Here is a 26605-nt window from a genome sequence, read left to right as displayed (position 1 = left end):
AACGTTTATTATTTTTGTAAACAAAAATCCATGAAGATAAGGCATATTAGATAGTAGGCAGAATATGCTGTTGCTGCTGCTCAGTAGGTACAAATTATCTTGTGCCAAGCAAGTGGATCCTGTTGCAGCTGCTGTCTCCTTCTTTTTTTATTCTTCTGAATTGTTTTTGTTTTTCAAATTTCAGCATTCAAGAGCACTTACATGTGCTATTGTTTTCTTTTCTTCCCTTTTTGTGGTATTTTTGCTACCTTCTCTTACTTTACAACTGCGCTTGGATAGTTTATTATGGCCCATACAGTTGATTGCCCTGATGCTAGCTGCTGTTGTGGGATCACCTACCGCCTGAGCTGCTGGCAAGCTTAAGAACGAAGAAAGCAGAGTGAGGTAGAGGCAGAGAGTGAGGAGAATGGAATCTTGCCTTCCATCTATCATCATGGGGAACCTGAGATTGCTGGCAAACAAGATGGATGAGCATGGATAAGCCTAGTCCAGAGCTCACTGGAATACTGACCATGCAGCCTAATGTGCGTCACACAGACATGATACAGCGTGATACACTAGACCTTGTTCTGAACTGTGGAACTGTGTTCACGCTGGAAGGCATTCAGCTGGTGCTGGAAAACAGCGGGAAATAGAGCATTAAAAGGAAAGAAGTTGGCTTTTCCATTTTTGTGAAGTCTAAATGGTGAAATCCAGAGTTTGAAATAAAGAAGGTTTGTGTAGCCCTGTTGCTGAACTGCTGGTTGTGGGCTTGTGGTCATATTACCAGCCACAGTAGTTTTCACATGCCATTGTTCAAGCTAACATTCTGCCTTTGGCTGATAGGGACACAACGCCTCACATCATTCACTCATTTGCCACAGCATATTCATGGATAAGATTGCATTGTCTTTTATTCCATGGATAACAGAAGAGCGTTAGTGGTAGTTCAGTTTGTACTAGGATTTGTACAAAAAAAAAAAAAATGAACAATCTTATTCTTAAGTTTCCTGTTACATAAAACTGTGTTTTGCTCTCAGACTAATTGATTGATACTTTTAGTGAACCCTCCTTGCATTATGTCTCAACCCACTATCCTGTTTCAACAGTAAATGCATTGCATTGAGGAAAAAAGATGTTCTCAACCTGCAGCTGTCAGAGTGTAGGTTTTGGTTGTCTAGCATCTCTTCAACCTTACTGAGTCTCAAAAGAGCATCTCAGTAATGGAAAAACTTCCTGCATTGTCCACACCTGTCTCCCCTTCCCAATGAGAAGCTCAGTGATATAGATTCAAAGTTTCTTGAATTTCTGATGACCGCAACGATGGGTGACAGCTAACTGTGATGCTGTAGAGTAGCACAGGGCGTCATAGGAGACTGTAGTGTCACTTTTCTTGTTCACTGTCAACAATTATGCACTATGTCACCTCCAGATCTTGTTGAATGACTTGAACTTAAATTCAGTGTCAGTAATACAAGCAACTGGGGATTCAAGCAGGATCAACAAAAAGGCTGGCTCAGTCAGTGGGCTGAGCCTGGACGTCCTGGAGGAGGAATAAAGTTAACTCCTTCTGCAACACTGCCCACACCCTTTATACGCCTTGAAAATATACTGTTGTTCAGATTTATATTTCGTTCTCACATTTCTAATTTATGCATACAACCCCATTTGCACTCCGTCTAATATTCTAATAAATTCCTCTCTTCTCTTCTCTTCTGGTATATACAGTAGACACATTGTTAGTCAGACATAATATATATTTAACTTGATAGATACCTAGAGTAGGATAAATCAATTCCGAAATGAACATGATATATTTGTCGATTTATACAATTCAATATGCAATATAAGTAGCCTTTCTCAGAATATAATCCACAACTAATAAACTGTGTTACACAGGGATACAACAGGTTGCCCTAAGGTCTTTACAGAGTAGCTCTCAAGAAGAAATAGAAAATTTTGTAAAGTACAATATACATTATGATATATTATAATAAGAAAGGAATGCACAAATGTAAAAAGTAAAAGTAAAAACAAAAGTATATCTATATAAAATCCAAAAGCCCACAGTCAGTTAACAGTTTTTTCCCCCTCTACTGTTCTGTTGCAAAGCAGCAAAGCCATCGCACATAAGGTCACTGACCAAGTAAAGATGAGGACATAAAGTATTGTAGCAGCAATATGTTCACGCTATCCTACTGACGATGACCTTCATGCAGACATTATTATTAAACACAATACTGTTCACCTGTCATCTAAATTGTTTCTCTAGGTTAGAAATGAGCAAAAATGCCCTAATAAACACCTAATTGGGAACCTAGCTGGTATGCCTGTGGTTGGATGGCATAGAGCTTGTATCTGCAAATGTTACCTCATACTGTGAAGTGTTTCATTTTAAAAGTACTGTTTGAACATAGTTCAGTGGATGATGGTACGCAAGTGAGTGGTGAGAGAGGGACATTTGGAGTTTAATGAGCATCTCTCACAGCACACCTAGTCATCAGCACCCCAAGCACACATCCTTCTCTTTTAATTTGGTGACAGGCTTTTTCACCAAGTTTATACCATACTGACAAGGGAGTAGTAAATACTGTGTGTGTGTGTGTGTGTGTGTGTATACGCGTGCATCTGTGTGCACGTCCATGTACGTGTGCTTGTATGCACTTTATGTGGAGTGAAAATGTGATCTTTATGGCTGATAAAACTTTGAAAAACACAAAAGCCCCCTCTTCTGCTTCATCTGTTTGTGGGTTTGTGGAGCTGCAGTGTGATGGGGGTCTCTGCTAATTTGGACTGTTAGATCTGGTCTGTTGCCTCAGTGGCTCTACTCAATGGGCTGGACTTTCTGTGCAGCTGTGCTCTTTCTCCGATCTTCTCTAACCCCTGGCTCTCTCTCTCTCTCTCTCTCTCTCTCTCTGCACATCTCATTCTCTTGCATATTTTCCATTGTCACAATTTCATACTCTTTCTCTGTTTCCTGGATTGTTTCCAGTGAGTTTGATTGCTCCAATGTCTCTTAATACCCCTGGAATTAAGCCACTGAATGATGTCTGTGATTTAACGAGCTTTGACAGGTTGAATATAACTTCAGGCACTTTCAATTATGGATCAGGCTTTCATCCCTTCATGCTGACCTTTTCTAATTCTTTTAGACAAAAGTTAAATTGCTGACCCTGATTTAATTAGCAACTTTTAATCAGAGAATAACAAGCTGTTTCAGCATGGTTGTTGCTGTATCAGCATGGTTATTTTTGTGCAAGAGGGATAGACTTACCGTATTGTTTTCATTTCCACAAAAGTTAATTTTGTCTGTTATAATTATCAAATCACAACGCACAAAAAACTCAACAGAATATTAATTATGTTGAAATGTTTCAAAGGTCTGTTGCCTGTTGAATGAAAGAGAACAGAAACATTGCAAGTAACTCAAATGTACACTTACAATTGGAAGGAATCTGAAGAAATTGCTTACAATGTGAGAAATACTGCTTCCCTTGTCTGCTCAGGTGTTACAAGCACAGTTTTGATTATAAGTTCTACCTTCACTTAAGCATTAAGTATCCAGTGTATGTACAGTTTTGTGCCCATTACCCATAAATATCCTTGTGTAGATCTCGGTGGTGTATCAGTTTTTTAAGACAGAATGATAAATTTGAGCACTAATAATCAAGGCACAATAATAACAACAGTTGTAAGACATTAAGAGATTACCAGCTTAAGGTACCCAAGAAACTTCCAAAGAGGCCAGCTTCTTGATATCACCAACACTTACTGAAGTATATCTAGGTGATTTAGAAAAGGACTGGACCAACAATAGATCCCTAAAAGACACCACAGGTAGCTTTTGCCAGTGATGTCCTGAATTTGCAGTAGCAACAGAGAAAGTACAGAGTTACAGAACTGTCTTTGAAACCATCAAACTAGTAGGGAATGATCTACCAAACCCAAGGCTGTCTTGAGATGGAGGAAAATAGGATTTCCCAGCATCATACACTAAAAATAAAATATCAATGAGACACTTAAAGGGCTTCATCTTTCAAATGGCCTCGACTAAGGAATCTATAGAGACAAAACCAAAAGAATGTGGTAAAGTAGCAATTTCAGGAGATGTTGTTGGCAGTATGACACCTACATTTTTGTGTCATCAATGGCTGTGGTACTGACGAAACCCCTTTGTGGTCTGAACCATGAGAGCATTTAAGACAGAACAATACAAAACAGTTTTTTGAGTGTAAGTGTAAAAAAAAACTGTCACTGGGTTGACATCATTTCAATTTTCCAAAGCAACGCAATCTATTCAAAATCTGTCTTGAATCAAAGGGCAGTTCCTTCTGTTAGTGAGTGATCTGCCTCATCCTACCTTGTTAGATATTGCCAGCATACAGCTCAACAGACAATGAGCAGGAGGCATATTTTCCAGACAAGCCTTCCATTAAGCTTTATTCTGAGCCATGTGGAGCTCTATGTTGGATCTTAAATAGCCATGGACCATAATGGATCAGTTAGAAGTGATCAGGATTCCTGCCCCACTGGATATGAGAGCAATCATTACCCAAGAAGAAACACGATTTTCTTTTGGTGAAAAACTTTGGACATTGGAGTAGATCACATTGTTTTTGTTTTTGTTTTTTTTTCTTGCTATGATGTGATAAGAGGAATACTCTTATGACTGAAATATATATTTTTATATAAATGAGCCAAGGTAGACTTAATTCAAACCCCTGGCCTAAACACCACACTACCTCAACTGGTGTTCAACAATATTGCATGAGGGCTAGGTGTATGACCTTGCAAGCCAAACCCCTGCCAACCTACATTTGTTTTGTAGCTTCTTGCTCATCCTCTCTATAATGCATGTGTTATCCAGGGCTTCAGCTGATGCAGTAAGCCACACAAGACTATACCCTTGTGAAATGAAAGACCCTCGCCTGCATTATTCAGAAATGTCAAACTCTTAATGTTCTGGGTCACTGTTACAGTAATGTACTTTACAATGTATATGCACTGCCACAGATTCACCTTCACAGTGGGCTGGTTCTAGTAAAAGTGGATGCAACATTAATTTCACAAGTATAGCAGCTGTGCTCCTTTTCAATAAATCATAGCAAAGACACCCATTATAAACTGAATACTTCACGTCAGGAAGTACTGCTTGGGGTCCATTCTTTTGAACTTGCTATATGTCTTAAATGAGGCTTGATGAGAGGAAAAGCAAATAGAGACATTAAAGTAAAGTCATTTGAAAAAGGATAGAGAGATAATTGACACTGATTCAGACACATCATCTCAGGCACACTTTCATCTGAAAATTTGCATCCACACACATACCCACAGATACGTATACACACTAGGGTTGGGTGATAAATCATATAATGTTCTAACACTGAACTGAATGTGTTGTCAAACACACCCCAATTCAATCATGAACAGGTGTGTCCAGCAAATCACGTGCAAATCACCAGTCCTATAATCATGCCCACAAAGATCCCCATCAGTTAGTAGCTGTATTTAGTGAAAAACAAGAAAAATCAAACGATGAATTGTTTGAAAAAAAAATTGAGAATTTTTTTTTTTTTTTTTTTATGTTGCTGTTATGTTGCTAATACACACACACACACACACACACACACACACACACACACACACACACACCCCAGGATGCTGCCATAGTCTGTTTTTATATAGAATCCTACAGGAAGCTGCAGTTCAAACTCCCAGAAAGTGGTCCTTCCAAAAATAGCTTCTCAAACAAACAACGCTTCAAGCATTTTTTAAAGCTGAAACAAGTTAAACTTAAATAAAACAAGTCGATAATGTCAGCAGGTATTTTATCAGTTGATATCTTGTTTTATCAGTCAGGCAGGTAAACGACTACCTTAGTGATAACAGTCTTTATGAGCATCTAAAGTCTGGCTTCCTGACCAAACCATAGCACCTACAGTAGCACTCTCAACAATTTAGCAGTTCTCAACAATTTAAAGGCTAATAAAAACTTACAAAAGTGTCCATTCTAGTCCTCCTTGATGTGGGCATTATCTTTGATAAATGACCATGAGATCCATCTCGACTGGCTACACAGCTGGACCCACCTCTGTTGCATTTCATAAATTGGTCCTATCCTAATGACTGAAAATGCTGAAAATGCATTAGACTATCTTATCTCTGACACACATTGTTATGCTGGGCCTGGTTTGATTACATCTTTACACACTCTCCCTTGCCTGCATTATCAACAAATACAGCATCTGCTTTCATCGATATGCAGATGACAACAATCTTTATCTGTCACTAGCGCTTCATGTGTACAAATTTGTGGAGTCCCTTTCAGGCTGTATCAATGACATTAACTGCTGTTAATGTTACAGAATTCTCTTCAACTTAATAAAATACAAAACTGAAATCCTTGTAATTGGCATGATAAGAAAAAAAAAAAGAGATTTAGTTTTTTTTTTTTTTTTTTTTTTTTTTTTTTTTTTTATAAAGGCCAAGTCAGGTTGTTGGTGTCATGTTTGATAGCAACCTTAACTTTAAGAATTGCATTAGCAATATATGCAAATGTACTTACTATCACCTATTATCACCTATACAGTATCTCCAAAATCAAACATGCTCTCTCAGGCTGACAGTGAGAAGTTCTTGCATTTGTTTTACCTACACTGGACTGAACTTCAGTCCAAAATCTTGGACTGTAAATTATAAATTGTGACTTGCACTGTATAGACCACATTACACCAGCTATTACAGCCAATTCACTTTCAAGAATTGATTTTAAAAGAATTCCTTTCTTTTCTGTCTTCCGTCATGCAAGAATTGTCCTTCCTTTTTACTTTTTTAAAAATTAATTAATTTCCGTTGTTGTTGTTGTTCTTTTAAATGCCTGCATAGCTTCTCAATTCCCTGTAACAGCCAGGTCTCTTAGATCTTCTAAGCTGTTAGCCCTCCTTGACACTCTCAAAAAACATCGGGGAAAAAAAGTGGGAAGTCTGCCTTTTTCTAGTATAGCTAAGCCTTGGAACTCTCCCTCATTGTGCCCTCTCAAGAGGCTCCCAAAAACACATGAAAAGGTGTTTTTGGGAACCTCTTGGAACCTGTTAATTGTAGTATTTTTTTCTCTTACTGTATTTTTATTGTTTATATTGTTTATATTCTATCTAATCTAATCCTTTTTAATCTAATCTCTGGACTTTTTTTTGGAAGCACATGAAATTGCATTTTATGAATGTAAGTGTGCTATATAAATAAGGTTACCTTTGCTTTTGCTTTAATAGTTATATTTTCTGCACCAGCGATCCAGATCATATGGACCCAGCCTTTATTGCTTTTGCTATCTGTTCTTATAAGAGCCCATTTTTTAGAAACTGCAAACAACCGCTGGGTTGTGAACAGTTTGTTCACTGGGTAGTTTATTATTTATCCAGTTGGCTTTAGATGTTCCAGTTCCTGTCCTGGCATGCAATCAGCTGCAGTTTAGTGTGCTGCAAAAGTTTGGAGACCTTTTAATTGGACACCAGGAGTAAGATTAAAGTGGCTTTGAACTGGGTGAAATCAAAAATTCATCTTAGCCATACTTAAGAGTGGAGAAGCAGGGCTTGGAGTCCTCAGTGCATGAAGGGGAACAAGAGGCACGCAGTTGTTCAGTGTTTTGATGTGACTTCTCCTTCTCCTATGCACATGTGTTTTGCAAATTTGTGTAGACTCATACACACTGCATCTTTGTCTGCTGATGTGTGTTGAGTTTGGCATAAATTCCATAAACTATGAAAAACAGCAAGCCTTCCTAGACCATCCAAACCATAGCTAAACATACAAGTTTGAGTTGGGAGGTCCAATGGTATATTTAGCCCTGATAATGTATGTATGTAATGTCTCCAAAGCTCCCCTGGCCTCCTTGTGTTCTTTCTAGAACTAATCTGGGGTTTCGTTGTTAGTGCGGCATTGAAATTTATACAATTTGGTATTCATGTTGCATGACTCATGGGAGCTGTGGCATCTTTGATCTTAGGGTTTGCTGTTTTCTTGAGAGGCTTATACACAACTGTGTGTGTGAAAAGCCATCTGTTCTCATTTTGGTGTGAAGGAAATCGGATAAAAAGGCTTTTCTTATTGTTGTGTTGTTGTGCTTTTGCATGGCTTGGAAGATGTATGCCACCATCACAATGATGTTTATTGCATACTGGAAAACAGTGTGCTATTGTCTGACTTTTTTTTTTTTTTCTTAACAGGTATAGGGTTTTTCACAGTCTCCTTTATAACTGAAAAAAAAAAAAAAAAAACTTTCTCTATCCCTGATTATGTTTTGCCAAGAGCAATATCAAAGCCAGCGTTTTATCTTCCTCCAAAATCCTTCTTTGCCCATTAAAACAAATCAAATGAGACATTATTTCATAAGCTTTATAAAAGGGCCTAGAGTCAGATTTGGTCAGGAAGATACGCCAGAGTCCCAGTTAAACAGCTTTAGTATTGTATTGCTATCTCATCTGATGGTATCATGAACAATTCCATTTATTTCGGGCCTGCCAACATTCCCAGAGTTTGCAATCCATGAAAGAAGACTTTGTGTGAATGTAAAATATGCATTGTTGTATCCAGAGTTTATACTGAAGTTGTCTATTGAGTATGCATCTCTTTACACTGACTGAAACCATTCCAGTGGGAGTATTCTCTGCTACTTTCTTTTCTTCTCTAACCCCACATTCATTTTTATTCTGCCATTTCATCACTTTTATTATGCATAGATATACTTTAGAGTGCTTCCCTCTTGTTGTCTGTGATGTATTAAATACCCCCTATATTTCTTTCTGACTCTCTCTCTCTCTCTTTTTGTTTTTTATCCACTGATGTCACACAGGCCATGAATCAGGAAGATCTATCCGTACCAAATGCTGTGATTTAATAACTATGACAGAAAATTGAGGCAAAATAGAATTTGCAAAGTCAGGCTCAGTGACGTAGAAACAATGGAGTTAAGTGGATGGGAGCAGATTTTTCAAAGATTTTAATCAAAGACTTTTTGATATGTGCATAGTTTTTGCTGCTTTTTACAGAAAATGTGTGTACACAGGTCTCCGGTATTCCTAATAACTGTTGTGTGCTGGCAGTTACAAATTATGTCAACAAATTATTCCTGTTAACAAACAGTAAAATGATCGGACAGTGTAACTCTCTCCATCTCAGATACTTAATTCATGCAACCCATCAAATCACCTGTCATATCTTAATGTATTCATGACGCATGACTTGTATTCTTAAATAAGTTTTATGTCCTCCACTGAAACAAAACCTTGATACTTGCTTATCGTCATGCGGCTGTGGATCCAGTTCACTGGTATTACATTCCAGGTTTTATGGATCACTAGATCCACTTTCTCAAAGAGTTCATTCAAAGAGTTATATTTTAAAAATTAAGCAGTCAGCGTAAGGAAGAAAAAAAAAAGCTTCTGACTATCACATCCTTATGTGATTCTCTTTGAGTCATTTTTAGGACTTGCTCATACTCATTTTGTGAATGCAACACACATGAACGGGGAGGCAAAGAAGAGAAGATCTGTGTTGTACAGCTTCGGGTGAACCCAAGTGGCAGAATATAGACTTACAGTGAGCTCAACAACATATACAGGCAAAACTATTGCATTCCCTGATCTCCTCCTCTAAGTCTACAGCAAGGCGGCAGCATAATAGTGAGTGTTGGGTTTTCCCTCCATGCCATTTTCTTCTCCACTGATGGACTTAGTTGACAGATCAAGCTTTTGCCAAATCCAGTAGGATGAGGAATGAAAAAAATCTGCTTTGACAAATGTTTTCAATGCAATATTTCTTTTTATGTGCTGCTATCCATTACACATACTGTAGATGGGATCATTTCCAACAGTTGAATCCAAAATGCAATTCAGATACATTCTATCAGCATAATACTTATTATCTTAAATTTGCACTATGTGATTCTAGGAATTAGCATTCCTTAAACTAGTCTCCTGTGGCTACTTTTAACGACGCAACAATATAAATGAGTGCCAACTCATGCTGACTAGCCATGTTGCAGTTTTGCAGCCCTTTTCTCTGTTCTTCAGTATTGTCAAAATCCTTGCCAATCTCGAGGTCCTCCCACTCCCTCTCCCTCTGTTTAAAAAACACTCTCTCTCTCGTGTTCCTAAAACTGCACAATAGCAGAATCCATGAAGTGAGTGCGAGCAGCAACCAAGGCAACCGGTGGCACTAATTTGAAAAGGCCATGTTCTGAGTCAAAAGGAGAACATAAAAAATGTAACAAAACACGGATCGATATAGGAAAGTAACTCAGTATAACTGGCCTCTGTATCTGCGATGTATGGTTTTGGGGTGCAGTGGTTTTGCGAAGCATGTTAGTATACACTTCCTTGGTTATGTTGCTGGATACTGGAAAATCTGCACTGAAAATAGTTTATATTTCTGAATTTAAAACCAGCTGACCATACATGAACTACAACTGATACTTTTTGCTTTTTGTGAGAAATGCGAGTGTGAGTGCTCCTGTGTTGAAACAAACTTTTTTTTTATTGCTTTTTTGATTTAGCTGTTATTTGTTGTTGCCTTGTGTTTGTGTATTGGAAAGCAGCGCTCCAGGCAATTTGGAGATATGAAAGCTCAACAGTGACGTAAGTGATTAAATAATCTTTAAAAAGTATGATAGTTGGGCAAAAAAAAAAAAAAAAAAAAAAGTTATTATGCTTTATGTTATGCTTCAAGTTAAAGGACAGAGCTGGCTTCTTTCATGTTAAACCCAGCATGAGCCTTATTGTTATTCATCTAAAGAGCTTGTGAATAATTACACTGTACTAGATAGATAGATAGATAGATAGATAGATAGATAGATAGATTATTGCATTATTGTTTTCTCCCCACACTGTGTTCTGTGTCTTGAACACAGCACATAGCTATTGAGAGAGTTGTACATAGTTAGTGTATATTTGAATGCTGAGAACTCACAATTCTATTACTATTCAGCAGGAACAGGGGAAGTCATAGTGTGAGGATGTTGGAAACAGTCACTGAAGAGTCTGCTTTAATATTTCATAGCAACTAAATAGGTCACACAAGTATTAATTAAGGAGAACAGGGCATGGGGGAGGTAAGGGAAAAGAGTATAGTATAGAGAGGGAAAGTGAATAGCGAAAGACAGGGAGATGCACATTAGAGTGGTGGTAACATAGCAGAGAAAAGAAGTATAAAGAAAGACTGAGAGGAAAAAAGAACAGCTGGAAAAAACAGTGATAAGAAGAAAAGGGGGAGAAGGAGAGAATAACCGAGCAGACAGGAGGAGAAGGGAGGAAAGAAATTAAGACCAGACAGGAAGATAAGAGGAGAAGGTACGGTGAGGAGGCTTGTATATTCAGGACTAATCAATACGACCGTGTGGGAGTTCCCTCTGAATTATTTTGCCAAACATTCTTTTAGTCTTGATCCAACCCCGTGCTTCCGTCACCACCTACACCACCCCCACACACATATGCATATTCGTGCAAAGCAAATACATGTTCACTCTCATTTTCTCACTGTTAAATCTCTCTGTCATCAGCATACAACCTAATATAGATGTAGTAACATCACACACGCTAACACAAAAGGGAATCAGCCGAGTGATTATTGCTGCTTGCAGCAGCAGTGATTAGTGCTGCCAGCAGCAATAATAAGTTTGACAAACTCAATAGACATATACAGACATGCAAACACTATATTGGCAAACATGTAGCAGTTACAGCAGTTGCAACCATCATAAATGATTATGTTGCATGCTGAGATAAAGCAAAATATTCATGACTGTTGTTTAATCTGTCTCCTGTTGTTTAGTTTAAAAGGGGTACAACACATGCACATTAACACTGGTAATCATCAAACCAATATTATACAGCCTATAAAGACTCAGCAGTCCCTCTGTTTGGAAAACAGGAAAATATTCAGTGTTATGATTTAAAGCTACAATACAATTGCACTACTACAATGCAATATTTTATTATTATTATTTTACTTATTTATTTATTTTTTCCAAAGTTACCATGTATTGTATATCCCGTCCTCCGTACTCTCAAATGGGGAACACTCCAGTAATACAGTAATTGACTGACACTGCCCCGGCCTTCTGGAAAAGCCTGTCTCGGACATGGCAAAGCCACATTTTTGAAGGTCGTAGCATAAAAAGTAAAGGTCAAATTGCTGCAACCCTGGAATGGTTTAGGTTCAACAGAAGACACTAAAAATGTGCATAGGTAATATGTATGTTTGTTTAAAACTGCGGAAATGAACACACTGAGTAGCCTATTATTGAATTTTACTTTCTCAGTGGCTGCACACATAAACCTTGTCCAACCCAGCAACAATAACTAAGGGGAGCAGGACTTAGGGACACTCAGTAGTCACCTATCTTGATGAACTGTCAATGGAATAACCTGTAATAAACAGGATGCTTAGATCCTGCCCCCACTTCCTGGTTATCCCTAACGAACTTTGGAATTATTAGTAATTTGTCTATTGCTAACTAGTTCTTATTTGATATATTGGATTGTACATTTTTAAATGTGCATATGGCAAACATTAGCATTGTTTCTCTAGAGCTGGGCTTCACACCGGGCTTTATGCAGCCGCTGGACAGACTCCTGGTGGTTTCACTGATCACCTCACCTTCAAGCAGAAAGGAGGAACTAATCAATGAAATCACCAGGTGGAGTTTTTGGTTGGAATGAAAACCTACAGGCTCAGGCTCTCAGCTATGGCACATGGTTGCCTACCCCTGCCTTAGGCTAAAATGTATTTTTTCTACTAAAGATGCAACTTATAGATTTTGTCTTTCAAGCTATCTAATGTTACAGGTGCTTCCATCTTGGACTTACTGGAAAAAAAAAAGTAACACAATTCAACAAACAATCTCTTCAATTTTTGTTGGAACTGTTTCTGCAACATACAAGGTGAACTGCACAACATATTTCTCAGCATGGTTATGTTTACGTGCTAATTAATTTTTGATTTGTGTAATTGGTAATGTTTTGGGATGGACTCATGAATGCCATTTTCTTAACATGTGGGGAAAACAAACAAACAAACAAAAAAACTGGCAAGTTCAAGTTTCGCTTTGGTTTCCCATGGCTTGTTAAGTAGAAAATGTGACAGGGGCTGGCAACCTCACTGTTAAGCAGTACACAAACACGCTCTGTGTCACTTCTCAGGTCTTTAACATATCCTTAACGGTGAAAGTAGCGCCCGCATCCATGTTATCGAACGAACCTATCTGCCACATATTAGGTTTGCTGTGCTTTCTTTTCTGACTGCCTTCTCTTATTTGTTGTTTTATTTGTCTCTCCTCTGTTGTTTTAAGTGCCTCAGATGATAAGGTGCACCTGTATGACACACCTACAGCAAACAGTAAACACTCTGAATGTGACTGAAAAGTCCTTTTCAGGCAAGCATTTAGGCATGCACTGTACATACATGATCACAGGCAGACACAGACTAATTATTATAATCCTGATCATAATATATACTATTGTTCATGTAAAGTGAAAAAGTTGCATATATAGCTTTATGTAAGTTTTGTGTAGTTTAACACAGTTTCAAATGGGAAGATGCCCCTCTGTAAAAGTGCATCAGTCCCAGTCGTCTCTACTGTCTCCTTGTCTCCTCATGTTCCTATTTCTATTCACTCTGAGTCCAAAGCTCTTATGGTCTCCCGAAACCAGAGCAGACAGTAGGCAGTGGATTATGCAAGAACCTAGTTTCATGGTCTAATGAAAATTCCCTACTTTTCCTTTTCCTTTTTTTCAGTATATGTCATCAGTTATAACTACAGCATGCCATGTTACTCAATCATTTATTGCCCCCGTCCACCGGCCGCTTAGCCGTCCATGTCTCCACTGATTTGGCCAGAATGAGAGCAAAAGCAGAGGGAATAGCTTTCTTGCGGATGAATATTAATGGACTCTGCTCGTCCCTCCATGGTTTTTTACTAGGTTTTAGTGATTAAATTGAATGCTAAGTTTGGTATTTGATCATTCTTTCTATTTGTATTAATGATTTAGAGGCACATGGGACAAAAATAATAATGTTGACTTGTATATGTTTAGTCAGCCGCTCGGCTTGTGAAAATAATACCTCAAGTTATATTTTATATTCATTTGTGGGTGTAACTTAGGTGATCATGATACTGATGATGATGATGATGACGATGACTAAAAATGACAATAAGGATGTTAGTGATGATAATGATGGTTTTCTTTCATCACTACATACATTTGCCTGCATATTCAAGTGCCTCTTCATTGGTGTCAAGGGGTGCCATTACGTGAAAGGATCAAGCAGATGTCAACAGTAGGAAAGTGGGCTTTTGAATGTCCAAAAAAAAAAAAAAAAAAAAAATCATGGGACGAATCATCTAAGAGCACAGGAAATTTATGCTGCCACTTGAAAGTGCCCAAGCACCAAAAAAGGCTTTGAACCACTTCCATTAACTGGATGATTGTGAGATAGTTAAACTAATTTGCAGTAACATGGCAAGCAGATATGATTTTGCAGGTCAGGCTCACTGACCGTCATTCTCACCACTGAGTCTAGTCTATTGTAGATGACACCTTATGAATTTAATGTAAAAAAAAAAAAAAAAAAAAAAAAAAAAACAGGTTAGATAAGAGATAACACTTTTGTACACAATCTTTTCTCTGTGGATTCCACATGGTCAGGAAATTGTGCACTCATTCATCCATTCATCCATTCATTCTCATTTGTTTTGTTCATTTCAGTGTTTCCAAAATATGCACATTCCATGAACAAAAACAGGCAGGAAGAAGAGGAAATCCTTATATTACGGGCCCCTTTCCTCAGAAATCCCTTTATGCATATACACATACATACACATGCACATTTATACACATCTTTACACATATGCTTATGTATACTTATACAGAAAAACACATGTAAGTACCCGCACATACACATATCAGTCAACCAAACATCTATCTCTGGTGTTTTTTTTTTTTTTTTTTTTTTTTTTGTCAGTGCGCCATTTTATTAGCCGTGCTGACATTTTTGGCTGTGTCTGCTGTCAACAGACTGTAAAATGATGAGGAGTGACAACATTTTGATGCTTGATTTGTGACAACTGTTTGATGATGATCGATTAACTGAAGTGCTAGACGGGACATAATTATAAATACATAGAACCCGCTAACAGTCCTTTTCCTTTAATTCTCATGAACTCAGATGGTTACACAACAGATGACATTGAGTTCTACTGGCGAGGTGGCGACAACGCAGTGACGGGAGTGGAGAGGATAGAGCTGCCCCAGTTCTCCATTGTGGACCATAAATTAATCTCCAAGAATGTCGTCTTCTCCACAGGTACAGTTCCATGCAATTGCGAATTACCCCACACCTGTATCTGTAGTAATATAACCAAGTCTTGCCACAGTTAAATCTGTAATCTAAGTATTTTTACATTTTCACTGTCTATTTTCACCCTATTTCTCTCTGAAAATGAGTACAAATGGAAATCCAAGAAATTGAATCTAAAGTTCAGGATGCAAAGAGCCTGTGCAGACCATCTGTGGTTTATTGAATGTTCACATCCATAAATGTTGCTTTTGCAACACTTAGAAGCAACTTAGAGGTCTGCCATTTTGTGACAACTAATTTCTTGGCAGAACCAGCTTCTGCATTGCAAAGAAATGTCATTTTAAATTAGTCATAATTAGTCATTCAGTATGCCAGAATCCAATCCAGACCACAACACTTTTCAGAGACTGTAATGCATGTGTACCGTAGTTCTGTTTTCTACAATGTGTATCTGTGTGAGTTTTTCTGTGTATGGGTATACATTTAAGTGTGTGTGTGTGTGTGTGTGCGCGCGCGCGTGCGCGTGTGTGTGCATCCCTTCCCCCCTCACATCTTGATAAAGTGGTTCCATTACTAGGTCAGACTGAGATCTCACTCTTTGATCTCACATGTCATTGTGAAATTGACTTTCCACTGACCAGCCAGCACATACATGAATAGGTACACCGAACTGCAACCACCCTTTTCTGATATTATGTTGCACTCCCTTCTGCACAATTCATATCTAAATTGCCTCAATCTGTGAAGATTCCCTCTCTTCTTACTTTCATTTCATTCAATGGATGTAATCAATATGTGGTCTCAGATTTCAGCTAGATTAAACTGACCAGTTTATTTCATGGACAGACATGGCAGTGTACCACTGTGTGTTTCGTGGTACCTTTGTAAGGCAGGAGAATTCAGTGACTTAACTATCCATACATGTATATTCGGTATATGTATACGCACACACACACCCATGCACATATTCATGCACACACTTTTTTTCTCCCTTCATTTCCATAAAGATTACCCTTGTAGTTTTTACTACTGTAGCTTTTAGGTTTGTTGTCCTTGGATTTCTTTGTCATTATGCTCCTTGCAAAGATGACAATACATAAATGTTGACTCATTTTGCTGTTTGCACCTATTGTTATTAATAAGATCATCAGCTAATTGCCAAAAACGTAAAATGTTATGCAAATGTACAAACACATATGAACGTTCGAATTAAGCCCTGCCCTCAGAGACGGAAGACCCTCATGACTTATTTAACAGCAATAAACAAAAAAAGAATGCTGTCTGATACCATGATTTATTCATCTCTCCTACATATTCATATTTATGATTTTGTCATGCAAGCAGTTGGGAGAAGTTCTGCTGAATACAGTTTCTTGGGGAGCTACTATACTGAATAACAGCGAAACATTAATACAATAAGGGAGACGGGGAGTGGGCCTCCAATGATGACAGTATCAGGGGCCCGGAGACAAGCATAGCTTCCACATAGCCCTGTTAATAACATAACAATTCCTGATGAATGCACAATTTGTGTGTGTGCGCGTGTGTGTGTGCTTTGAAAATAGATTGACGTGCATGAAAACAAATCAATGTATCTCTGTGTGCATGCATGCTTGTGTCCATGTGCATGTGCATCCGTGTGCATGTGTGCCTGTACACTGTAGTCAGGGCTGTCTTCATTATGTTATAAGGATATATGGAGGATGGGGGGATTCCTATTTAATGGGTTGTCTATTACAACAAGGAAGGACTGACCCTTGGGTTGCTGAGAGAAGCAGACATCATCAGAAGTACTTTGGCATTTATCCAATGCGAGTGCTTTGTTGCAGTCCGAGGATAGGCAGTGTCCTTGTTGCCCTTATGAATAATAAAGGTTTACTGTTGCGCCTTCATTCTGTCATTTTCTACCCATCCAGTTTCCTTACCTCATGGGAAAATAATTCAGTGATTCACTTGGTAGCTCAGCTGACCTTACCTAACTGAAATAGCAAAGCTAAGTGGTGACATTATAAGTGGAGATGAGCCTGGGGAATTGTTTGGTGCTTTCAAGTAATAGATTTAATCCTCATCCTCTTTCCTGTTCTCCTTTTTCTGGATTACTTTCCATTATATATCGCATTGTAGGTTCTTCTGTGGTGCCTTCCCCCATCCAGTTGTAATTTGGTTATGCAGCTCATACCAAAATACAGCCAATTCCCTGAGGACACAAATATGTGTGCTGACAGAATTTGGCTGTACCAGGGCCCTGCCGTGAGCTTATTTCAAATAGAGCATAGATAAGCAAAAATGAAACTCTCAACAGACAAACCATCAACACTTTTGCTATATTGAATATAAACACAGGCTTCGGAGAACAGGTAATTCTGGGGAGTGCTGATGTTATAGTCCTTTGGAGACAACAAATATGGGTTTCTGCTGAGTGCTTCTGCTATGGGAAATCCAGTGATGAGGGAAAGGTACTCCTTGAAAAACCATAGGTAGGCCCTGAATAGTCCAAACACTAGTTATGTTCTTGTCACACGGGGGAATCCAAAGTCAATAAAACTACCTTGAGGAAGAAATATTGAAGGAGAGGATTTTCTGAAATAGCGTAATCGGGATCCATAAAGCCCTGGAGGCCCAGTGCCTGTGGAAATTCTTTTGTCTAACACTGACTCTACTTGCTCCTTTTCTCCCTCCCTTTTCCCCACTTTTTACAGGTTCTTACCCTCGTCTGTCACTGAGTTTTAAGCTTAAGAGGAATATCGGCTACTTCATCCTGCAGACTTACATGCCTTCCATCCTGATCACCATCCTCTCCTGGGTCTCCTTCTGGATCAACTATGATGCTTCTGCTGCCAGGGTGGCTCTGGGTGAGTCATACAGTACAAATAGAATAGACATTCACAGGACAGATGAAAAACAAGAATTGACACATTAAAAGAACTAACTTTTTAGCTCCATGCAATAAACTCACTAGAAGAGTTCAGAGGGAGGCTCTGATCACTCATACCTTAGTTGATTTTATTACATCCATATCATTCACAAGAAAGGGAAATGGAAATGAAGATATGGAAATATGTTTTCAGAAACCTTTTCAAGCCATGACGGAATTGCTATACAGACAGAGTAAAGGGAATTTCATAGATTCAGTGCATACATTACAGCACATTTCACCTATATATAAGATCTGAGAAGTCAGAGAGGAAAATCCATTCATATTCATGGAGTATATATAAGTTAGTATATCTGTGTGTATGTTAAACATGCTTGGCCTCTGTCTTGCTCATCATCGCCTGGATCAAACATGATGCCTTAGCTGCCTGATTGGCTATACTGATTGATATTTTTCAACAATATCCATCACTATATCATATCCTCAAAATACAACAGCATAATGTTCTCCTGCAAAATTGCTGCAAGCTCTGAGACTACAACAACAACTATACTTTAGGGTCCCAAATACGTCTGTCACTGCAATAATATACACACTTCACAATGCATGCTAAAGTAAAAAGACATTTATCAAGTTGGGTAACCTCAATATTGTAACATGATCATTTTGCAGAACATTGAAAAATTCTCCACAGTTCATAATAGAATCAAAAACAAACAAACAAACAAACAAAAAAAAAAAAAGACAAAACAAATCAAAAAACATCAGACTTGTCCACACTGGTATATCACGTTTACTTTTACTTTGGGTATGAGCACTGTAAAAGATCCATTGTCTGTGCAATAAATGCTGCTGAAGCACAAACAGGCATTGGATGCTTTATGAAGGAAAGTGATGGATGACCTGGTTGATTTGGTTCCACTGTTTCTACCGAATGCCTGGGTGCTTGTTTGGAAGTCACAATTTCCACCCGTCATCCTCGATTATGTAAACCCCATATAGCCTATGAGCTTTGTGTTATGGTTCTAGCTTACTCAGTGTTTATCGGAAGCTCCGTGTCTTCCATCTATCTGTTGCTCCGTCCATCCTTCTACCCATCCATTGCTTTAGACGACAAGGCAATCTCGCTGATTGAAGACTGACCCGCATTTAGTGATCCGAGGGGGGAGCATGCATGGGATTTAATGAAAAACAGTAATGCTCCATAATGGAGGCAGGTGGAAGCAGAGTTAGATTGGGAGATGTTGGATCTCTCCCGATCTACACTATGTTCAGGAGCCACTTCACTCTGACCTGGTTTCAGGCATTAAAATGGATCTGTAAAGGCTGCATCACATGTTGCCGTGGCAATTCTTTGTTGTTATTGTGGAGCTGTTATAGCAACAGCTTAGGAAATTTGCCTGAATCCTATTTTGAGCGGTGGTTGCCTGACAGCTTTGTGACAGCTGTGTAACAATTCAGTAATTGTTTGCTCAGACGCTCAATATACAAATTGCCCTAAACAGCCACGTTCAATGTGTTTTGAAAGTACAATATACAGGTGTGTGTGGGAGTATTTGTGACGTGCTATAGCAGAGGGCCATGGTACACAATTATTTAATCATGCATGGCAAATCATGTTTAAGCCTTTGAAGCGGGTTTTTCGTGCCATTTACAATGCACTGAAAATATAGATTTTATTGTACATTGTGCCTGCATATTGTAGATTTCTAATATATATATATGTATATGTATGTATGTATATAGAAAATACCATGTAGGTGCACTACTGAATACATGGAACATCCAATTCCCAATGCCAAGGTGAAAGAAAACAAAATATTGCGACCAGATTTATTTTTTTTTAAAGAGAAAAAAAAATCTTCAACTTTAATTATTTGTATTCATTAAAGTTGCCTTGGACTAGTGCACTAGTAGAGTCAAAATCTAGTTTTTCCTTTAAAGAAGTGGGGGATTTGATGAGGTAATCCCACTTGTGCCCAAAGCAAATGAATTTATTTCTGTAGTGTCATTTTCTTGATACCAGTGGGGTATTCTGTAATGTTATGTATTTATACTAAAATCCAGAAACAAATGAAACTGCACTGGACACAAGTGGGATTATTTCATACTGTACGGGCAGATTTTTTTTTCACTTGTTTTAAGAAAAAAAAAAACAGATTGCACTGAATATAACACTAAATGATTTGTTAAGATCTTTTGTGGTGTGTTTATCTTTGGCAGTCTTTGCCGCTGCCAGGGAAAGTGTCACTCACAATAAGCAGTAAGCCAACACATTGATATGTGAAGTCATTCTGACAGTAACTCTCCCCTCAGCTTGCTTGGGGAGGCTTCTGAAGGTTTTCAACAACTTTTCTCGGCAGGAGTTTTCTGTAATGAACAAGGCCGAAGTTGAGATATGAATTTCAAATCATTTAAACGCTTCAGGTGCACTCCTTTCGCCTTATCTCCCATGCATAGTTTGAAGTTATTGGGCACACCCAGTGGGTCCATTGATCGTGGCAGGTTTAATCAAGTGCAGAAATGTCATCAAGTTGATCACAAAGATGACTCACTTTCAGGGAGATTAAAGCAATTTCTCAACGACATGTGAATCAACCACACAACTCTTACATACTGAGATGCCTAAAATAAACTCGGCCCCGAATGACAAGATACCATGTAAAGTTTTATCTTGTCAATCAAGTGTTTCTCCTTCTTGCAGGTAAACATTTAATATGCACAACTAGGCTGTATCACGCATTACACAGAATACATTAGCATGTAGAGCACGCTAAGCATGTTGCATAATTGCAGCTGCTGACATCTGCATTTAAAAAGAGCCCTGTCTCCTAAAAATAGCCATCCCATACGACTTAACTGCATTCTCAGTTAAGTTTCGAGGGGACTGTGAATTGCGTTTGTTTGTAGCGCATCAGAGGAATGTTTGTAATCCCTTCGTTTCAAGGTCGTAGTAGGAACCTGGGGAGCTGGCCCATGTGTCAAACACTATTGCCCAATCTATCCAAGTTTAAGTCCTGCGTGAAGTGATAATGGTGTGGTTTGTAAGCATAAACCTTCTTTAACCTTATTATCCAACCACTTCTGGTGACCAAAGTAACAAATATACCTGAAATGCCACCTGGCATTATATACAAGATATGTTGATTAGAAATGTATTTGTCAACATCAGAGACAAACATAATCCATGACAAAATCTGTTTACCCCTAAGCGTAATTAAGAATGCAGTGTAGGTTTATGGAAATATAATTCTTGGGGTTGTTAAAAAAGGAGCACAGAGTATGGGAATGTGTACACACTCGTCTATTCTAGCGCTATTCCACACTAACACTGGCAATTTCTCTATCACACTTTCAAAGTTCCCACTTCTTACCACTTTTTATGTATTCTAATGACTGTGGTATGCCTGTGCAGGTATCACCACGGTGCTCACCATGACTACCATTAACACCCACCTGAGAGAAACACTGCCCAAGATCCCGTACGTCAAGGCTATAGACATGTACCTGATGGGCTGCTTCGTCTTTGTCTTCCTGGCTCTGCTTGAGTACGCGCTGGTAAACTACATCTTCTTTGGACGGGGCCCTCAGCGCCAGAAGAAGGCGGCTGAGAAGACATCGATGGCCAATAATGAGAAGATGAGGATGGATCCAAACAAGGTTGGAATAGCTAATCTTCATTTGTCAGCTATGGTGCCATGGTGTCATCTCCCTAACCAATATGCTTTTAGTTTGCTTTTTTCGGCATTTTATCATTTTGCAAGTTTTCCTCAAACTTCCACACTAAGTTTAACAAGCATGTGTATCAATTAAGAAAGAAAGGAAGAAAAAAATCCTCTTTGCAAACACATATTGTAGATAATCTCATACATGTCGTTTTCAAATGAAAGCAGTCCCATCACTTTATTGTAGATTAAATGAAATCAGATGTTTTATTTACTTTTCAGTGAATTATGTATTCAATTATTCATAAAACTTTCTAAGGGGCTCCGAATAATTAAAACCAAAAAGACGAGATGAAATGTCACCACTTCAAATGGAGGGTCGGCCTAATGATTCCTGCCTGCTTTGTGCTGAGTAGAGCCAGCCTAATAAGCTTGTGCAGCCCCTGTATGAAATCCAGATGAGACACGTTGCCAGCTAAAGCAGAGGAAAAGACACTCTGCCCATTGCTCGGGTTCTTTGTCTCAATAAAATGGGCTGTACTCACTTCCCCATTTCTTGTTCCCAATTGAATTGAATGAAAGGGTTATTATGAGAGATCCAAAATGGCCACAATAAAATGGCTGCATATCATTTTAATATTAAACACCCATTAGGAAAGCTTCTAACTGGCCTCGACAAAATAGCTACATCATTGTCTTATGACACCAAGTGAACTGAAAAGGATGGCATTAAAAGAAGATAGCCTTGTATGAACCTTGTAGAAAGCGTGATGTAGACAAGAGCATTATTTTAAGAGCTATGTGGTTCACGTTCACAAGCAAGCGTAGGTATTATGATATCTATTATGATATTAGATATTTGTGAACACAAGGATGAAAATATCTCATTAAATGTACATTGTTGTCAATTTGTGCCACCCTCCACAAACACAGCCCCATATATTTTAATGCCTCAAATAACCATGGCCATTTTGTATGCTTTCAGTGGCTCGTGGGGAATGTAGTTGGGAGAGATGATACTCTGTATGCCAGAATGAAGCAAAGGGACCTTGATGGTCATGACTCGATGTGGGAACCAATCTTTGTGGATGATGCTGCAATAGGACTAGGTGATCAAAAGAATAAGGTACTGGTCTATTTTGAAAGTGAAAACATCAACTTGTACCAGTGTTAAATCAACTCAGTTGAACTACGTTTATAAACTGCAGTATAAACCACAATTAATTTAATTTTCCATACTTCACAGACTGTGGATTGCTTTTATCTTCCCCATCAAACCATATAGAGACTAATCAACATTCCAAAACCCTTCTCCTGCTTTTTTAATAAGATTCATCTTTTCAAAATCTTCATCTTTTGGAAACATGACTTTTAGATGTTTTAAAAATGCCTCTGCTCCATGTTGTTATACCAGACAAACTTTATTGCTTTCCTTTGGCAGATGGACCCACATGAAAACATCCTTCTGGGCACCCTGGACATTAAGAACGAGATGGGTGTTTCAGAGCTGGCTTTGGGTCTTAATGACCCACGAAATACAATGCTGACATACGACAGCTCTACTCTGCAGTACCGCAAAGCCGGGCTGGCCAGGCACAACTTTGGGCGGAACGCGCTGGAGCGCCACATGACTCAAAAGAAGAGCCGTCTACGGAGGCGTGCGTCACAGCTGAAGATCACCATCCCAGACTTGACTGATGTAAACTCTATTGACAAATGGTCAAGGATGATCTTCCCAACCGTATTTTCCTTCTTCAACATTGTTTATTGGCTCTACTACATCAATTAAAAACAGGACATCAATGAGGGCAAAAAACAAACAACAAAATATGTTGCTCATTTCTGTTTTGTATCTGGTTTGTTTCATTTTTTTTGTGACGTCACAACACAAGACTGAAAATACTACACTGAACATCACTGTCAGGACTGAGTCCATCTTACCATGGAATACCGTAATTGCTGGCTAACACGTGCAAACCTTATGGGAGAGAGATTAAAAACATATATGGTGCCTGTTCCTCAGTAATTGTTTAGAATTTTACAGATTTAGTGAATTGTGTATTTTGCCATTTTTAAATGTTTGGTTGCATATCTTTTAATGTTTCTATTTTGTTACATTTACAGTATATTTAAGTTGTTGCCAAAATGTTAGTTAGAAACAAGTTGATATATTGGTTTTAAATTACTTAATAAGTTTATTGATACTTCCTGAGACAGACAGAGCAAGTTTCAGGTCAACAGGGTTTTCTAAGACTTGTTCCTTCAGAGACAAAATCTACTGTTACTAGAATTTACTTCATGTTTCTATTGTGAAAATCTGCATTTCACATTTTACAGTATAATGTAATGTGAAATTATTGTGAAAGGGATTTCAGATCAACCTTTTTCTACTTTAATACGACGGAGACACTGTATCATTTATTTCTAAGCATTGTTCCAATTCCATAAGACCTTTTGATAGTTTTTAAGACGATAGTAGGTAATACAAACCAAGATCATTCCAAACATTCCAGGTTTAGACACAGCCCATTTAAAAAGGAGCTCATCGATCGACAGCACACAGCACACAGCACACAGCACACAGCCATAGCACAGAGAAGCCTACTTAGACAAAAAAAAAATAAAAATGGATTTGCATTTTTTTCAGAAATATAAAATAAAACAAAACAAAACTGAAGAACAGAGAAATGACGAAACTACGGGCAAAAATGACATCAGATAAGATCCGTTAAGCCAAATTTTGCTTCGGCTGAAGAAACATTAGCATGGTCAGTGACACTGAGTTTGATGCAAAAGCAACATGTGCATGTCTTTGAGGAGGATACTATTGAAAGTAAAATGTTTCCACCTTTCTGTGTAAATAAAATCTATAGCCTATATGATTTTTTTTTTACCCTGTACCCAACAAAATCCCCCCTTTCAGCTCTAAATGCTCCTATTTACAATATTGACTAAAATAGTATATATATTTTACACAACTGATTAAAAGACAGTTGTCACCGATTCCTGCCAACTACATCGGTCCTATCTTTGTTCACAGAGAAGCCAGAATGTGTAAAAAAGCACAAAACTATAACGACTTTTTGTTGTTGTTGTTATTGTTTTTTTTTGTTTGTTTGTTTTTGGTTTTTGTATTTGTTGTTGTCAATGCACTTCCACTATTCTACTTCTCCTTCCAGATTATTAGAACAACTTGTTATCTGATAACAAGCTGCGAAGAGAATATTGTTTCAAGGTGTAAAAATGGGTTGATGACCCTAAAAGAAATGCCAGTAAATTATTTAAAAAAAAAAAAAAAAAAAATCTAGACACCACTTTCTAAGAGATGATTGCAGATTATTGAATACTGATGCTCCATCTTTGAATACACAGCAGGTAGATTTTATACAACGTTTTGCACACACGATCTTGAAAGCCATAGTGGCTGTACAGTAGTTGTTCTAACACCTGGTGCTTATATGAGGCTCTGAATCCTCAAGAGGCCAACTCAAGAGGAACATCATAAATATAACAATGCTTTCTGTAATGGTTTCAGTTAATATTTCAGTCATGCCAAGATGTACTAAAGCTACAGGATGCAAAATTTTGTATGTCAAAAATCTCATTATACTAAATCAAGGTGTGGCTGCAATGGTGAAGGTCCCATTTTTTCCTAATGGAAACCCTATAGATTTTTCCTATTTGATGATTCAATTAATGAATTCTGGTGTTGCAATGCGCACGTATATGTCCACAGAAAGTGATCAACAAAAAAATCAAGAGCAAAAACCAACCTGTCTCTTAAACAGCAGTAAATGATCACTTTGTGCGGGGAAAGATGTTTTGCCTCTCTTGTTCTTTTAGTGTAGCTTCATCAAAAATGAGCTTGTGCAGTCAATTGCAGGCCTTGTTACAAAATTTCAGGGCATTGAAGTTCACATTTTTTCAATTACATCTCACTGCCAGTTGGATGCAGCCACCTGAAGTTGCCCTGTGTAGTTTCAAGTAACACGAGTGGATGCTAAAATACCAGATTTTGTTACAATATCAATGTTAAAGTCTCAGATTTGAAAAGTGCTCAGGTTCATTTTGATTGTAATTCTGTCCGAGCACACCCCAGCTGCCCTGAACAATATAAAGAAATGGAGGCAGGAAAATGTCGTATTTATGATTTATTATTTATTTATGATGAGTTTGGAGATTTCATGTGATTAAGTCTCATGGAAACCAGTAGAAATCTCCAAAAGTCATGTTGGAAAGATAGAAGTAGCCTTTATCTCGCTTTCTCTTGATGAGCCCATCTGAAGCAGCAGGGGCCTAACACCGAGGATTAATTTAGCCTGGTGTCACATTTGACTGTGAGAGGCTGGGCAACACACAACCATGGATATTTTAATTGGTGTTTTACTTCAAATGTAGCTCCATTATCTCACACTGCATGTACTAATTCCTTCAAATTCACAGTTTTCAATCACACTCATGGTTCTTAGTTTTGAATTAAAACACACTGTCTCATCAAAATGTTTTTGTTTTTTTTTTTTAGTAGGTCTATGTTTGTTTGTTTTTTTCCCCCACAACTGAAATATTATGTGTCACCACAATTTTACTGCACTAAGATAATTAAAGAACTAGGTAATTTGTTTGACATAAATGGGACAGTTGTGTTCTTCCACAGTCTTAGAAAGCAGGTATGGTTGCCAGTACTGTTAATGATTATTTTAATAAAAGAGCTTTTCTAAGCAGCATTACAGTAATA

At 38.1% G+C, this 26605-nt stretch overlaps 1 protein-coding gene across 1 annotated transcript in view; it reads left to right on the top strand.

Moving 5' to 3' along the window:
• gabrb2b (gamma-aminobutyric acid type A receptor subunit beta2b) overlaps nt 1–23946 on the top strand; it is a 69272-nt gene extending 45326 nt beyond the window's left edge. Inside the window, 6 exon segments of the mRNA XM_030069067.1 lie at nt 14903–14912; nt 15199–15336; nt 18030–18182; nt 21621–21865; nt 22856–22996; nt 23312–23946. Coding sequence (XP_029924927.1) covers nt 14903–14912; nt 15199–15336; nt 18030–18182; nt 21621–21865; nt 22856–22996; nt 23312–23659 — 1035 coding nt within the window. The 3' untranslated portion in view covers nt 23660–23946.
• The last annotated feature ends 2659 nt before the right edge of the window (nt 23947–26605 follow it).

This window comes from Myripristis murdjan, chromosome 14 (genome assembly GCF_902150065.1).
Source record: "Myripristis murdjan chromosome 14, fMyrMur1.1, whole genome shotgun sequence".
NCBI classification, from domain to species: Eukaryota; Metazoa; Chordata; class Actinopteri; order Holocentriformes; family Holocentridae; genus Myripristis; species Myripristis murdjan.
This window is presented reverse-complemented; position numbering and strand designations above follow the sequence as displayed.